Genomic DNA, 14,612 nt, shown 5'->3' with positions numbered 1-14,612 from the left:
TCAGCATTATGTTGGAAGTTACCCTTGGCTTCTTGGTCTGTTTGAACTAAAATACAGTCATTAAGTAGATTTAATAATAGATTTAATGGTGCTTGGTGGGATGTTCAAAGTTTGAATTTTTTTATCCCAGTTTCTACTCTTGGTCATTATAATGCTGTTTACTTAAATATGTTCTGTAACAAAATCTGGGGTCTTCCAAGAACCAGTATTTTTATACTGAGAGGCATTGGTAGACTCAGGCTAATTACTTATGCACCTACTGATCCTAACTGGTTGCACCAGAACTAATTTGGGGGATTGACAGCACCAGTTTAACAAAAGTCCAGAGGATTGAGTTGGATCTAATCCAACACCTTACCCAAATTTACAGAATGATGTGCAACCCAAACACAATGATGCAGACTAAAACACATTGACTTATGTCCAACTTCTTTGTAATTTTGGCCATGAAATTTGTTACAACCAAGTTAATTGTTAACCTGAGTTAAAATTGTTAATTTAATTTCTTAGATCGTATTGATAAATTTTCAATTACAGCTGCTGTTAATCAAAAAATGTGTGTAATAATTATTATAAATTTTTCTGTGGGATGTTTATTTGGATTTTTTTTTTTTTGGGAGGGTGGACTGGGTGGACTGGGAGTATAATAAATAAATCTGAAATTTAATTTAAGTTTTTGGCATCAGGAAAGTCTACAGGACAAAGGGCATTGTGACAACCGTTTATAACAAGTGGTACTTGATTCATAAATGTTCTAGAATAGCAACGTGTAAATGTATACTATCATTTTTAAACTGTTACCATAACAAAATTAACAATTTAACTTTATCCTTACGAATCACGAATAAATGTAAGGATTTACTGTAATATTGATATGCAAATATCAACATCTGCTACACAAGCGAGTGAAATGTTTCTCCACACCAGCAGGGGGCGACCTTCCTCATCCAGAATCCGGAACAGACTGCACCGAATCACAGAAGCGAGTCTGCTGATAGACTTGCATTTGAGTTTGCGTGAATTATTAAGCCACAATGCATTTCTTTTTATATTTAATGTAAAAGTAAAATGTTTGGGAGTCATTTAATTTTTTTTACAGAATTGTTTGCTAAATAATATTCGTGCGGTTTTAGACAGTTCTGCAGAAATGGATGTGAGGGCTGTAAACTCCATGGTCTTTACAGTCATACTTTTATGGAGTAACATTATGTTGTGTGTAACAGGTAGGATACAAAAGTATTCCAGACATCATTATATGTATATATTTTTTTTATATTTAAATTATATTCCAATATAATATTATCTTTTCCCCAGGCTTTGGATAGGAATATGTTATACTTTCACACAAAATAGCCCATAATACTGAATTTTGTATTAATGTTCACAACTAAGTGTTTGCTGAAAAACCAACTATGCTCATGCTGAAACATGGTGGTGGAAGCATCATACTGAGCATTACACTTGAACTCTTGTTTGCTTCTTTGATTAATGGCCTATTTACCCAATCACTAACATTGGCAGACAGCCAGTGTCCTATATTTACCTTCTTAAACATCTTAAACAACTTCTTACACAATTTTATAATGATTTTATATATATATTTTTTAACAGATATCTGAGAGTTTTGGGTGTCAAACTACAACTTTTCCCCCAATCAGTTCCTTCATTTTGAAGCTGCAGAAAGTATTTTTGTAAATAATATGTTTAGATTTAATTATATTTCTTTTTATTACTTCTGGGTTTTTTTTTCCAGCTGATGAGAGTATGGTATTGGTTCCTAGTGGGACCATGAAGATAGGAACAAACGCTGCTGATGGACGAGACGGTGAATCTCCTGCCAGAGCTGTGAAAGTCGAGACATTTAAGCTGGACAAATATCCTGTAACTAACTCCGATTTTAGGTGACTATCTGTGAGGAGTAATTGTTAGTTATATCAAACGTTGATGTTCATGGTTAAAGGTAGATCGTAAGAATTCCAGGTGTCATTAAAACTCCACTGCAGTGAATAAGATTGTGAGATAGACTATTTATTTTTTTTTACAAAATTTCACGTGATACATGGTGTCTTGGATACATTTTTTTTTCCTGTATTTTTTTTTTTACCAGGGAATTTGTCAGATTGCAGAAATACAAAACAGAGGCTCAGACATTTGGATGGAGTTTTGTTTTCCAGGATTTTGTGTCCGAGGAGCTGAAAGGCAAAATCACTCAGAGAATTGAGGTATAAGCACAACCATGACTCGTTTAAATGTTTAAGTGCATGTACTGCAATTTTGATGTTTTTTTTTAATTTACAATACCATTTCCTTAATCAACCTATTTTGTAGTCTGCACCCTGGTGGTTGCCAGTTGAGAAAGCATTTTGGAGACAGGTAATTTACTTGGTTCGTTCGTTCTTTCTTTCTTTCTTTCTTTCTTTCTTTCTTTCTTTCTTTCTTTCTTTCTTTCTTTCTTTCTTTCTTTCTTTCTTTCTTTCTTTCTTTCTTTCTTTTAGCTTAGCTTTTAGCTTTATTTATTTATTTATTTATTTATTTATTTATTTGATTGATTGTAGCCAAGTGGACCAAATTCAACCATCAAAGACCGTCTAGACTCTCCGGTGGTGCAGGTGAGCTGGAACGATGCTCAGGCTTACTGTAAGTGGAAGAAGAAGAGGCTGCCGAGTGAAGAGGAGTGGGAAATAGCTGCACGCGGGGGGCTGGATGGTAAATCACATGTCAGCCGTCAGATGTTCTCTTCACCTTGTTGTTAATGTTTTACATTGATTCCAATCCTTCCAATGTGTGTTTCAGGAAGGACGTACCCCTGGGGTAACAAGTTCCTCCACAATCGCACCAATTTGTGGCAGGTCAGTGTGTGAAAATATTTAGTGTAAAAAAGAATAATGTGTATGAGGGCTGTACATTTTATCACATTTTAATTTTGATTACGTTTTTGTTGCCTTGCATAAATAATTCAACAGGGTAATGATTTTTATCAACTGGTGCTCTACATTACAGACTCTGTTTGCCGGCCTGTAGACGGTATTTTGGTGATGCATTCAAAGAATATGACTAGAATTATTTGAGAATTATTTATTTAAACAAACATTGTCTTCAATCCCATACAAAATGTGCATTCAGACTGAGAACATGAATAAGTGTGACCTCTTTAGAAATGAAATAAGATTAGATGAGAAAGCACTGATTACAGGAGTCTTGCAGAATCCCGTATTTATCTAACACCATTTTTAAAAAAGAAAATTAAATCAACATTTCAATTAACATTTCATGGTGTCACTGTGTAAACAAACAGATTGTACATTTTAACATTGGTGTATCCGTTCGCAGCTCAAATTTAGGTCTCTAAAGAAATTTCGCATCTTGAAAGTATAGTGTGACTGCAGCCTTACTGTTCAATTATTTTCCCACAACATACCCCAGCAAACTACCAGCTAAACATTTGCTTTTGTTTATTATAGAATGGTATGTTATACATTTTTCTTATTTATAATTGTATTTAATTTTGCACAAGAACTTGGTTCTGATTATCACGTCCATTATAGTCACTATAAACAGTTATTCCATCATTTATATCTTATTCTCTGTGTTGAAGTTAATAATGAAAAAATACAACTTGGTCCAAAACTGTAAAGCACTGACACTGGAGAAAAAAGGAAGAAATAAACTGACCCAATATATACTATAAAAGTGTGTAACTTTACAACATTGGTGTAAATATTAAGCAAAATGATTGTGATGAGAATTTTATGTATTATCATGCAGCCTTTGATTTCTTATTTCATTTAGATCTTGTTAAAACATGATGTGTGAAATAATGGTGTTCTTATTGTAGGGGTCTTTTCCAGAAGGAGACACAGCTGAAGATGGTTATCATGGTGTAGCTCCTGTAACTGCATTTCCTCCACAAAATAATTATGGTAACTAAGCATTCAAAACATATTTCCAGGAGTGAGTTATATAACACGTGACATGACGCGATGTGATATGGTGTGTTATCCCAGGACTGTATGATATGTTGGGTAATATTTGGGAGTGGACGTCTACACGTTTTACTTCGCCTCAGATCATGTATGTTCTGCGCGGGGCGTCATGGATTGACACGGCTGATGGATCAGCCAATCACAGGGCATGTGTCACCACTCGGTAAGTGCTAAGTTCCTCTTACGAGCTGTTTTTCAAACATACTGTTTATTACATTTTATCTACTTCCTCTCCACCTTTATAGACACAATCTATCCTTGTGGTTTTATCTGTAGAATGGGCAACACACCAGATTCAGCATCGGACAACTTGGGCTTTCGCTGTGCTTCGGATTTCAAGACCAAAAAACAGAGCAAGAGCAAAGCAAAAACTGAGTTGTGAGGATGTAACAGATGAATCAATGGTTATGTCAGCAGTCAGACACTTTACTAATGCATCTCTCCTGTGGAGACCAGAACCAAACAGTGATTATAGAAATTCCTTCCGCTTTAACTTCCACTTGACACTGAAAATAAAAATCTGCCTTTTTAGGCATCATCATCATCATCATTATTATCATTATTATTATTATTATTATTATGCTCTATTTTAAAGTTGCAGTTATTGTTCACGACTATAAAGATATTTTTGAAGTATGATTTCATGATAAGGTTCTAAAATCTTTTTAAAATACATCTCAGTATTTTAACTATGAAACTGTGAACCCATATCAGGCTTCAAATAAGCTTTTATATAATAGAAAGCTCATGAAAAAAGGATGATAGTAGGACAGTAATGCAAACATTATTCTATTTCTATGTATTGTGTCGTGTAGAGATATAGGACAGGGACCAATGAGGAGGTGTTGTACTTTTTATAAGTGCTTAGTGTTTTTATTTTTTTACATTTTTATATATATATATATATATATATATATATATATATATATATATATATATATATATATATATATATATATATAAGTGAGTTCCTTTGTTGTTTTGATGGACACGTGTTTCAGATGTTTTTTTTTTTCCTTTACATACATACAGTGTGGGGAAGGTTGTATTCAGCATATCAACATTTTATTACTTTTTTCTTTTAAATAAGCACAGTTCTAATACAGCAATTCACAAACAATTTTGACCAGACATTGGTATTAACTATACACAGATTACAAACATTATATGAATTCAATTCATTTTGATCTGTATAGCGCTTTTAATAATTACACCTAATTAAAGTTATAAGTGAAATGTGGAACGTGGTAGTTTAGAGGTTAAGATTTTAGATTATTGTGATTTCAAATCCCAACTTGAGGAAGGGCCTCAACCTTTAACCACATCTGTATGAATTAGTTATTTGTAACTGTGTGTGTCCATGTTCTGGATAAGTGCATCTCATGACAGGAAAAGTAAAGAGCATGCTCAGAACTCGACACCACTGACTCTCGCAATGAAACTCGTGAGCGCTTCAGTCTTGCGGTAAAACAGCTGCATGAAGAGTCTCATGTTAGCTCGGGAACAGTGCCATGGCGTTCTCTTTTGTGTTTTCTGTGCATTTGAAGCCTAAATCATTGGTCCTAAAGTGGTTCAAATGCTACCACCTACTTGTACTCTTTAGTTTTCATATACGTTAAGAGTTCCAGAACAAATTACCAAGGTATCACCGTACGTGTGGCGGTGCCTTCCACTGGTCAGAGACACATATTAACTTTCTCATGATCCTACACTTTGAATTTGCAGTAGCCTTAATAATGTAACATTTGTACAAAATCATTTTAGTTTGATGGTTTTCACTCTTTGTGGCCAGGAACAGATTGATTTTAGGCATAATTATATAAGTGTGCAGAATATATTTTCATTTATTTGAGCTTTAGCACTGCGTTCTCCTGACATTTTCTATTTAGAGTATCACTGCTGTTGACAGTCTACTCAATTTCCTTCTTAAATAATGCTTCGTTCGTATTTGTATTCTGAAGTTTCCTCAAGGTCGTATCGCTCACCTTCCACAGCAGACAGCAGGATGAATTTGGGAGTGTTCTCAAATAGAGTTACTCTATTTTGAGTTTGTCCTTTCTTCACCTCATGACTGTAAATTGTAGAGGCGCAAGCTTTGATTAGCTTCCACAATGGTTAGAGGTCACACAGGTCACTACAAATCATGTTAGTTTGGCCCGGAGATAGCTGCAGTAGATGTGCATGGTGCCCAGGATGGTCAGGGTCAAGTATTTAAAATCTGCTCGTTATTTTTGTGAAGGGAAACTAAACAAATAATCCATTAAATACATTGATTGTTAGTGAGGTATAAGAAGGAAGAAAATATGGGGAAGCTGTTCTAAGGAAAGAGTAAGTAGATCTGTTTGTACTATTTGTGGCTGAGGACAATTGAGAATGGCTCTGGGTGTTTAATACAGAGAAGGAGGGGGACAACATTGATTTTCTGTACAGGTTTGGTTGGGAAATTCAGGATTTACCCTCCAGCTCTCATCAAAGGCATTGAAAACACTCCTTAAATATAATAAAGAAACCAAAAGTCCTTTAGAGTCAAATCAAAGTAATTTATTCATACATACATATTTACATTTCTCTTAATAATCTAATTACATTTGTGATGAAAATAATGTCAGTGGTTTTTACTGCTTTTTTACGTTGATATTGTTCATATAAAAGGCTTTACAGCTATATGCTGAGTGATTAATTAGCAGTAGTTGTAACTAGCTTATGCTCAGCATATTTATCAGTCTGCTAGTAACTATTTTCTAAGGCTTTTACCACATAATACAGTAGGTGTACAGTAGTAGGTGACTAAATCGTGGCTATCTTGTACATCATAAAAAATACATTTGAACATGATGACGGTGTAAGCAACTATTTCTCTGAGGCAATGATTTTAATAGCTAGCACATAACTGTTGTCACTTTTTGCAGTCAATATAAAGGCAGACATAGTAGAAAGAAAAAATAGCTGTTGCAGTGGCATGTAGGAACATTTCTATGAAAGGCACGGTACAAATCACACGTCATAGCCAGGTATTTTGTCTGATGGCATGATGTCTATAATCTTTATAGCATATTCTAGACTTTCACTTTGCCGCACAGCAGCGAACCATTCTGCTTACACATCTGAGAAAAACAGTAAATAGTGCTGGTGAAAGTAATGCATGATTTCATATATAAAAAAAATAGATTGTTAGAAATAACCTGGCATCCTTATTAGAGTAAGGCTGTCGTATAAGAGCACAAGTTGCTTTTAAACATTCAGTATTCAGTACATCCATGTACTGCAACAAATTAATATTCGCACATTGCTAACATTTTCTAGGGATCAGCATGATCAGTCAGGTCAGTCTTCTTCTTCTTCTTCTGGATTCTCCCATTAGGGGATGTAGAGGACAGTGTATGGAGATGGGTGATCCGCTGTGGCGACCCCTAATAATCACTCAGGTCAGTAATTTAAGAAATGTTAACATTAAAGTTAGCTTTCATGTTTTTACTGTGTATGATGCAAAATCAAGGCTTCTCTGACTTTAACAACAGGCCTGACACATTTACAGCCTAATATATGGTTTGCCTAACCCACTGTCATAAATGTGACTGTGCATGTGTATCTTAGCTACAGTGCTGATTACGTCAAGCATGTGAGAAAGCCTTTGTCCCCAAGGCACAGGTGTCATTCTTTTGTCATTACACGTGGTAAGCAGTGAAAATGCACATGCTATTTCTGTCAAAGAGCCGGAAAAACAAGTTTGTCCTCAGGTTCTGTGTTTTAGTGGTGCCACCCATTCAAGTCATATCTTGTTTGCTCAGGTAGAAGCACTTAGTTTTGTTACTTCTCAGGAGCAATGGAGGGCTTAAGTCCGTATTCTAATCCATGTGAAGACACCCCAGCAGGTTTCAGAGACCTGTTGCAACCATCTCATCTCGCCGAAGATTTACTTCAATCCCGCAAGCATAGTCTACAGAAAGTCCCAGATTTTGCTGAGAAGGATGAAGCAATCTTTTTCGATACAAACACAGACACGTTGGGGCCAACTCCATCCACACTTGATGAGAGAGTGGAACAGCAGGAAGAAATCAAAGACAGTGCTAAGTCCAATATAATGGAGCAAACAGACAGAATCGAGCAGATGACCCTGGGGTCGAAAGATCCAACTTTAGGCAAACCCATTCGGGCATACTTAGATGAGAGTTTACCGGATCTGCTGAGGAGTGGAAGTCCGCTCCGGAGACGAGTATCAAGCCCGGTGTCAGACACGGTAAGATGTTAAAGTATATAATTCCTTAGTTTTATGATTACTGTATACCGTATATTAATATTAACCTGATCTTTAAGTGGTGATGTGGTTAGTTTCCATTCAATATCCTACAAACGAATTTTAAAGCTTAACCTTTACTCTTTATACTGATAAACTATTGCAAATAAGTGCAAAGTGTCAAGTGGATAAATACTGCATTAAAATATTATGCTGTCTTATAACTTATTACTAGTGATTTATTACATGTACATAGTCATATACTGTAACTTAAATTATATTATCGAGATTGAAAGATCTGATTTGCCACTAGAGGTTTCCAAGTAGGTTGTTACTCAGGTCCCCGAAAACCACACAAAAACTACCCTTATTGCGAATTTAGTTTTTGCCCCAATACCCATGACATACTCACAAACACCTGTCGAAAATATGTTTTTTTTGGCTCTAATTGGGGGAGTGGGTGTACAGTCCAAGGTGCCTCCTTTCCAGTGCTTTCATCCCAGAAAAGTTGTATACGAAATGACTAACAATGAACAAGAAAAAAATGGATAGAATAAAACAGGAAAAGATATAGATTTTTGTTCTACATATAATTTGTGAAATTACATACCATTTATGATACCAGATGGTTCTGATAAATCAGTATGTGACACCAGAGCATTTTTGTTTCTGATATTTTCAGAAAAATGACATAGAAATGTTGGAAATGTAGCAAATAATTTAAATGCCTTTGCATAATGGTTAATACTGCAAAGAAAGTGAGCTATGCTGGTGTGTTAGAGGGTCTGTCTACAAAACTGTGCACAATTTTCTTTAACATTTTTTGCAGTCAGAACCCAGTTTCCCAAAATTATCATAAAAGTTATATAACTCATTAAGAGAGTGTTTCCATTGTGAAAAATACTGGAAATTTAAAGATGCAGCTCATATATTTTTGATGCTACCAGCATGGTTTGTGTATTGGTCATATGGTCTGATGTCTACGTAAGCAAACTTTCGAAATGTTACAGTCCAATAAAAAGCTTAGTTTTTCTCAGCTAGATTAACAGGATTCCCCTTGAGGAATGTGGCCTTGCTTGGTTTCGAATAACATTATACATCACATGCTGAGGCTTCCTTCGCCAAAAAAATAAATTTAATAAACTTTACACAGCATTACTCTGAATATAAGAATTTTTAAAGTATAGCGCCAATGCTGTTTGTATTGCCATCTAAATGTTAAATGTGATGGAAACAAGTTTTACAGTTTACGAAACAAAAAATCTCATTGACCATGTAAATGGGTGTGTTTGCTTACTTGCTTTGTGTGTTTGTTTTGCAGTTAAAACAGATGCGCCGGGAAGTGGAACTGTCTCGGCGTAGGAGTATAAAACTGAAGGCTCAAGTGGATAAAATTCAGGAGCAGGGTCAAGACGGGCTTGTCTGGAGTCAACACAGAGAGCGGGTGAGACAGACAGTCCAGGCCCACAAAACATAACTGGTTATTTAATTATATATTTGATTAATCCAGTTCTGTGATTATATACAAATGAAAGAAGCACATGCACACGCATGCACGCACGCACACACATACATCCTTTACCTCAACTTTTATTACCATACCCATTTGCATATGGAACATGACATTGTGTATAATTTTTGATTTGCCTGTCACACATTCAGTAATTTTTTATTAGTTTTTGCCATAAAAATGTTAAGCCCCTGTTTTTTTTTTTTTATTACTAAATATTTTTTATAATTTACATACAAACAAATATATATATATTTATTTTTTTTTATAAGTGTTTTCAAATATGTAATAGGTCAAAATTTTTACTAGTCTCGTAATTATTCATACTGTTTTTTTTTCTTCTTTTAATCACACTCCCCTCCCCCAGTCTTGTCGCCCATGATCCAGGGAAGGCTTACACATGCTTCCTGTTATACAAGTAGATCCAGACAACTAAATCTTTTTGAGCTGGTGTTAATATTGCATGTCAGTGCAGCATAACACCCAGAGAACTGCATGCAAAAGCTTTCCGGCACCCTCGATCGGCTAGTGCCATTATAGCTGAGATTACAGAGAGAGTATGTCATCCCTTATATCCAGAATGCAAGACCAGATTTACACTCTTGGACTGTGAAATTAATAGTTATTACTAAAAAGTACCTACATCTGAATTCAATAGAATGATGCAAAATAAAAACACTTCCCATATATATGTTTCTCTTTTCAGCTTCAACCTCTGTCACATGTGCACCTTTTTGTTTTTATTAAATTTTTCTGCCTTTTTGTTATTTTACAGAATCTACTTGATTCTACATGATTGATTTTTAATTGTTGTTAATCTATAGGTGACCGAGGAGATTCAGTCCATTGTAAAGCTCCTGGTCTCTCTGACTGATGCGGAGACAACGTCAGATCCTTCTTTCGAACCCAACTCGCTGGATACGGCACTGACGCAGTTGAAGAACGTTGCACGCACACTTGCTCTCAACCACACGTCTGAAGTAAATCAATCACCATCCACAAATAATTTCATCTCATCAAGCCTCAAACTCATCCAAACTATTTAACCTAATCTCAGATCAGCATAGCTGTTTCTAATATTGTTATCAACTAATATTGTTATCAGAGTACAGACGTATTTTTTGGATGATATTTGGATGATGAAACTAAAACCCGTAATTCACAGGGAAAAGCTAAAGATGGGACGACAGATAAGGTTGGTGTATTACAACAAGCTCTATGGGACAGAGATGATGCTCTTGCAAAGTAAGTGCATAGTTGTTTGTAGTTTGTCTTAAAATGTATCTATTTGTATATTTTTTTTTACTTTTGACATTCATGGCAACAATTTGAACCTGACAGGAAAAAAGCGATGGAGACAGAGCTCCTGAAATGCAAAACAGAACTAATGTTACTAAACAATCAGCTCCTGGAGGCAGTGCAGCGCCGGCTGGAGATGGCTATAGAGTTGGAAGCATGGAAGGTGAGTTTTATATCGACACTATATCATTTATATAGACACTATAGCAACATTTCTTTTCTGATAAATCCCCTAATTATTGACAGATTTGTTTAACTGCTGACATATTGATTAATTTTAAAGAATATTAATGGTCTCCAGTGTTAATACTTTGTAACAGGCAGCTATGTTTCACTTTGGAAAATTCTTTACCATAGCACTTTGCACTTTTGAGGTTTCTTGTAACAGGACGAGCTGCTTTTTGGGTCTCATTAATGTATTAAGGCTGAATGAATAATGCTGATTATAAATGCTATAATGTAAGTGATAAGAGGTACAACTAGATGATGGCAAAATGTTGTGGTATTAAAGGAATAAAACACTTCAAGACGTGCTATTGTAAGAATAACACTATAAGAAAACACTTTTTTTTCGGCCTCAACACACTGAATGTCACGGGGAGATCCAATAATCAAGGAGTGCAGAGTTCTGTAATGGAGAACAGTTCAATACTAGGGCTAAAAGGTTTGGGCTAATGCTATCCAAGGACACACGCATAAAAGCGTCACACACAAATCTGTATCCTTTGTGAGTAATACTCTCAGAAAGAATACAGACATAAAAATAAACTTAAGGCTCCAGCAAACAAATAGAATAAAAAACCACTGAAACTAAATAGGATGATTCATATGGAAATAACAAATAGGCAAAATAGAAAAAGGAAGCAGACAACAAAAAACAGAAGGATTCAAAAAGTGAGTAATAGTGCACTCTAGTGGTTTAGGGAGGAATAAAAAATAAAGGTCTTGACGCCATGCTGTCTGATTATTTTCCTATAGCTCGTGCATAATTACACATGAATAAGATTGCAGATTGAATTAGATCGAGACTGTTTTAGTCTAAACATTTATTAATAAGCATTAATAATATCCTGCTTAGCAATTTCTTGGCTAGATTTTAAAGATTTTACACTTACAAGTCATTACACATGACAAAGTGCAGTAAATATACTCAATCTGTATCATGCATACACAGTGTAATGTAGGTGTTATGGTTTGTGTTTAAATAATTTACTGTGTATGGGGTGTGTGGGATGTGGATTATTGTTTTAAATTGCCATTGACTTGTTCATGTGCGTTGAAGACAATATGTCTTCGTCTTATTGATGGAGTCAGGTGGAAGCCAGGACCATAGACATACTAGATACACTTGTGATGTGTTTCTTAATGATGGAGGATGGTATGCATGCATTATTTTTTTTTAAGTTTTTATTGCCATATTTGTCTTGTGTCAAACTTTTTTTTAGGTATGCATGCTAGTTTTTTAAATTTGCGTTCAGGAGAAATGGTTTCTGGGAGGTAACCATTATTAAAACGTCATCAGCTTAAACATCAGGTTCTGCAGCATACTATAAATAGTATTAGCTAGATGACAATGAATGGGTGTGTGAGGGTGTGATTGTGTGTCTGTGGGAGTGTGTGTGGGTGTGATAGTGGCTAAGGTTTGCTTTTGTGCAACCTAAGTACATTGAAAATGATTTGAAATAAAATTAGAATGAATAATCAGGTAAAATGGCAAAATAAAAAATAAAAAAATCACACCAATTTGCTTTTATCTTTAATTTTTTGGGAAGGCTTTACCCTAGATTCTGAAGTGTGGCTTTCTGGAATTTGTGTTCGCTCAACCTCATGAGCATTACTGAGGCCAGGCGAGAAGGTTTATGGCTCATTACAATTCACCAAAAAAAAAAAATTATTTGGGGTTGAGGCCTGAGCTCTGTTCAGATTTTTCACTACAAACCTAACAAACCAGGTGTTTATGGAGCTCACATTGTGCAAAAGAATTATAGTTATGCTTGTACAGGTTGGGGTTGCTTTGTCCTACTGAAGGGAAATTGTATCCCTATATCATAGAAAAGCATTCATATTCACAATTGTGTGCTTTTTATTTCTTGCAGGAGTTTAGGAGAGAACCATTTGTATATACTATATAGTATATAGTGTCGTTAGTTCACATAATGTGATTGGTTAAGTTTTGCAGGAATGGAAAATATTTGTGTAGATTTATTCCAGTGGAATCACCATATTGGTGAGATGAAGATTGTTTGTGTGAAGGTGAAGATGAAGATTCTTCTGTGTAAAATGTGTAAAGGTTGGCATGTCTGATATATTTGCAAAAAAATATCAGTGCATATAATTGTGAGGTTGCTGGTCGCTTTGTCTCTGCAGGATTTCTTTTTAGTCTAGAGCCAGAATGACCATCTGGCCTGTGGTCTGCTTTTAACACTGTTTTTTAAAACCCAGTGGTCTGTGAACTTAAAGGAATATCAAGCATTTATTGAACACAGTCCTTGTTTATCTGATTTGTAGTATATTACCTGTAGTGCGGCAGCTACGGAAATAACGTTTTTTTCTGTACTGCAAAAATTCTTTAGTTGTTACCTATAAACCAGCCTATATTTCGAGCCTTTCCCTTATCAGCTGTCCTAACAACTTCCCATCTTTATCTCTGGCTGTTTCAAAACACTGACACTTGAGACTTGTGGATTTGTACTTTTTTGCATTCCCCTGTTAATTAGAATTTGGAATAGTGCTGCATTAAACACACCATTTTCTTAAAGAATGTGTTACTAATTAGTGACAAGCTACTATTTATATAGTTTTAACAGTTAATTTGTATGCATTTCTAACAGGATGATGTGCAGACCATCATTCACCACCAGCTCCTGAGTCAGCAGCAGGCAGAACAGGCTCAGAAGAAGTCCAGAGGTTTCGGTGTACTGCGGCGCTCCAAACAGCCCAGTCCAGCACAGTCTCCAGTCATGAGCCGAGCATCCTCTCCTGCATCACAGTCGCACAACACACCTGTGGCCCAGCGCTGGAAAGACAGACTGAGACGAGGACGCCCAAGTCATCTTTCCTCTGCTACCCGCGACCAGTCATCCAGCCCAACTATAATGGACTCTTCAGTTAGCAGCAAGGACGAGAGTTTTCAAACAGTCTCTCTTGACTGAGCTTTTCCACTTTTTTCTATTTTACAGGATACACAATTGTAAAAAAAAAAAAAAAGCTGATCAGTAAGCTAATACTGATTTCTGTTGTTTTCAGAAGTGCGAGGTTCATATACATATTATTTTATGCTTTATTTGAACTGGTGCCACTTTCACCAAAACATGACCCTGGAAAGGCACAAATAATTTTTGTTGTACATTATGTATACATCTGAATGATTTACAAAATAAAATGGATTTTATTAACTTTTATCAATGTGCACAAAAAGAATCAAACCCCTGCATTCACACTAATAAAAATAAGGCAAATGTGTGGGAGGACTACAAAATTAGCAGGTACACTAATTTTAATAAATCAAACACCACCATCTGGGTTTTTTTTTTTTTTTTTTTTTTTATACAAAAATTTTAAGCTGACTACCAAAACCTGTAGAACG

At 35.5% G+C, this 14,612-nt stretch overlaps 2 protein-coding genes and 1 long non-coding RNA gene across 3 annotated transcripts; 2 read left to right on the top strand and 1 right to left on the bottom strand.

Annotated features, from left to right (window-relative positions):
- Positions 1-778: 778 nt before the first annotated feature.
- On the top strand, positions 779-4,533 carry sumf2 (sulfatase modifying factor 2). Its single transcript, XM_083563803.1, has 9 exons — positions 779-1,223; positions 1,754-1,901; positions 2,108-2,222; positions 2,329-2,373; positions 2,556-2,706; positions 2,794-2,849; positions 3,836-3,920; positions 4,005-4,146; positions 4,260-4,533. Exons 1-9 carry the CDS (start codon positions 1,148-1,150, stop codon positions 4,363-4,365), a joined length of 924 nt encoding a protein of 307 aa, XP_083419929.1. The 5' UTR covers positions 779-1,147; the 3' UTR covers positions 4,366-4,533.
- Positions 4,534-5,060: 527 nt separating this feature from the next.
- bicdl2l (bicaudal-D-related protein 2-like) lies at positions 5,061-14,427 on the top strand. Its single transcript, XM_083564769.1, has 6 exons — positions 5,061-8,220; positions 9,539-9,661; positions 10,552-10,707; positions 10,893-10,972; positions 11,069-11,189; positions 13,858-14,427. The coding sequence occupies exons 1-6, from the start codon at positions 7,807-7,809 to the stop codon at positions 14,176-14,178; spliced, it is 1,215 nt and encodes a 404-aa protein (XP_083420895.1). The 5' UTR covers positions 5,061-7,806; the 3' UTR covers positions 14,179-14,427.
- On the bottom strand, positions 7,786-10,403 carry LOC310739155. The gene is made up of 2 exons (XR_014537267.1): positions 8,482-10,403; positions 7,786-8,374 (listed from the first exon to the last, which is right to left on the bottom strand). It is a non-coding gene; the product is annotated as an uncharacterized lncRNA (long non-coding RNA).
- Positions 14,428-14,612: the final 185 nt, after the last annotated feature.

This window comes from Silurus aristotelis (genome assembly GCF_946808225.1).
Source record: "Silurus aristotelis genome assembly, chromosome: 16".
Lineage (NCBI taxonomy): Eukaryota > Metazoa > Chordata > Actinopteri > Siluriformes > Siluridae > Silurus > Silurus aristotelis.
This window is presented reverse-complemented; position numbering and strand designations above follow the sequence as displayed.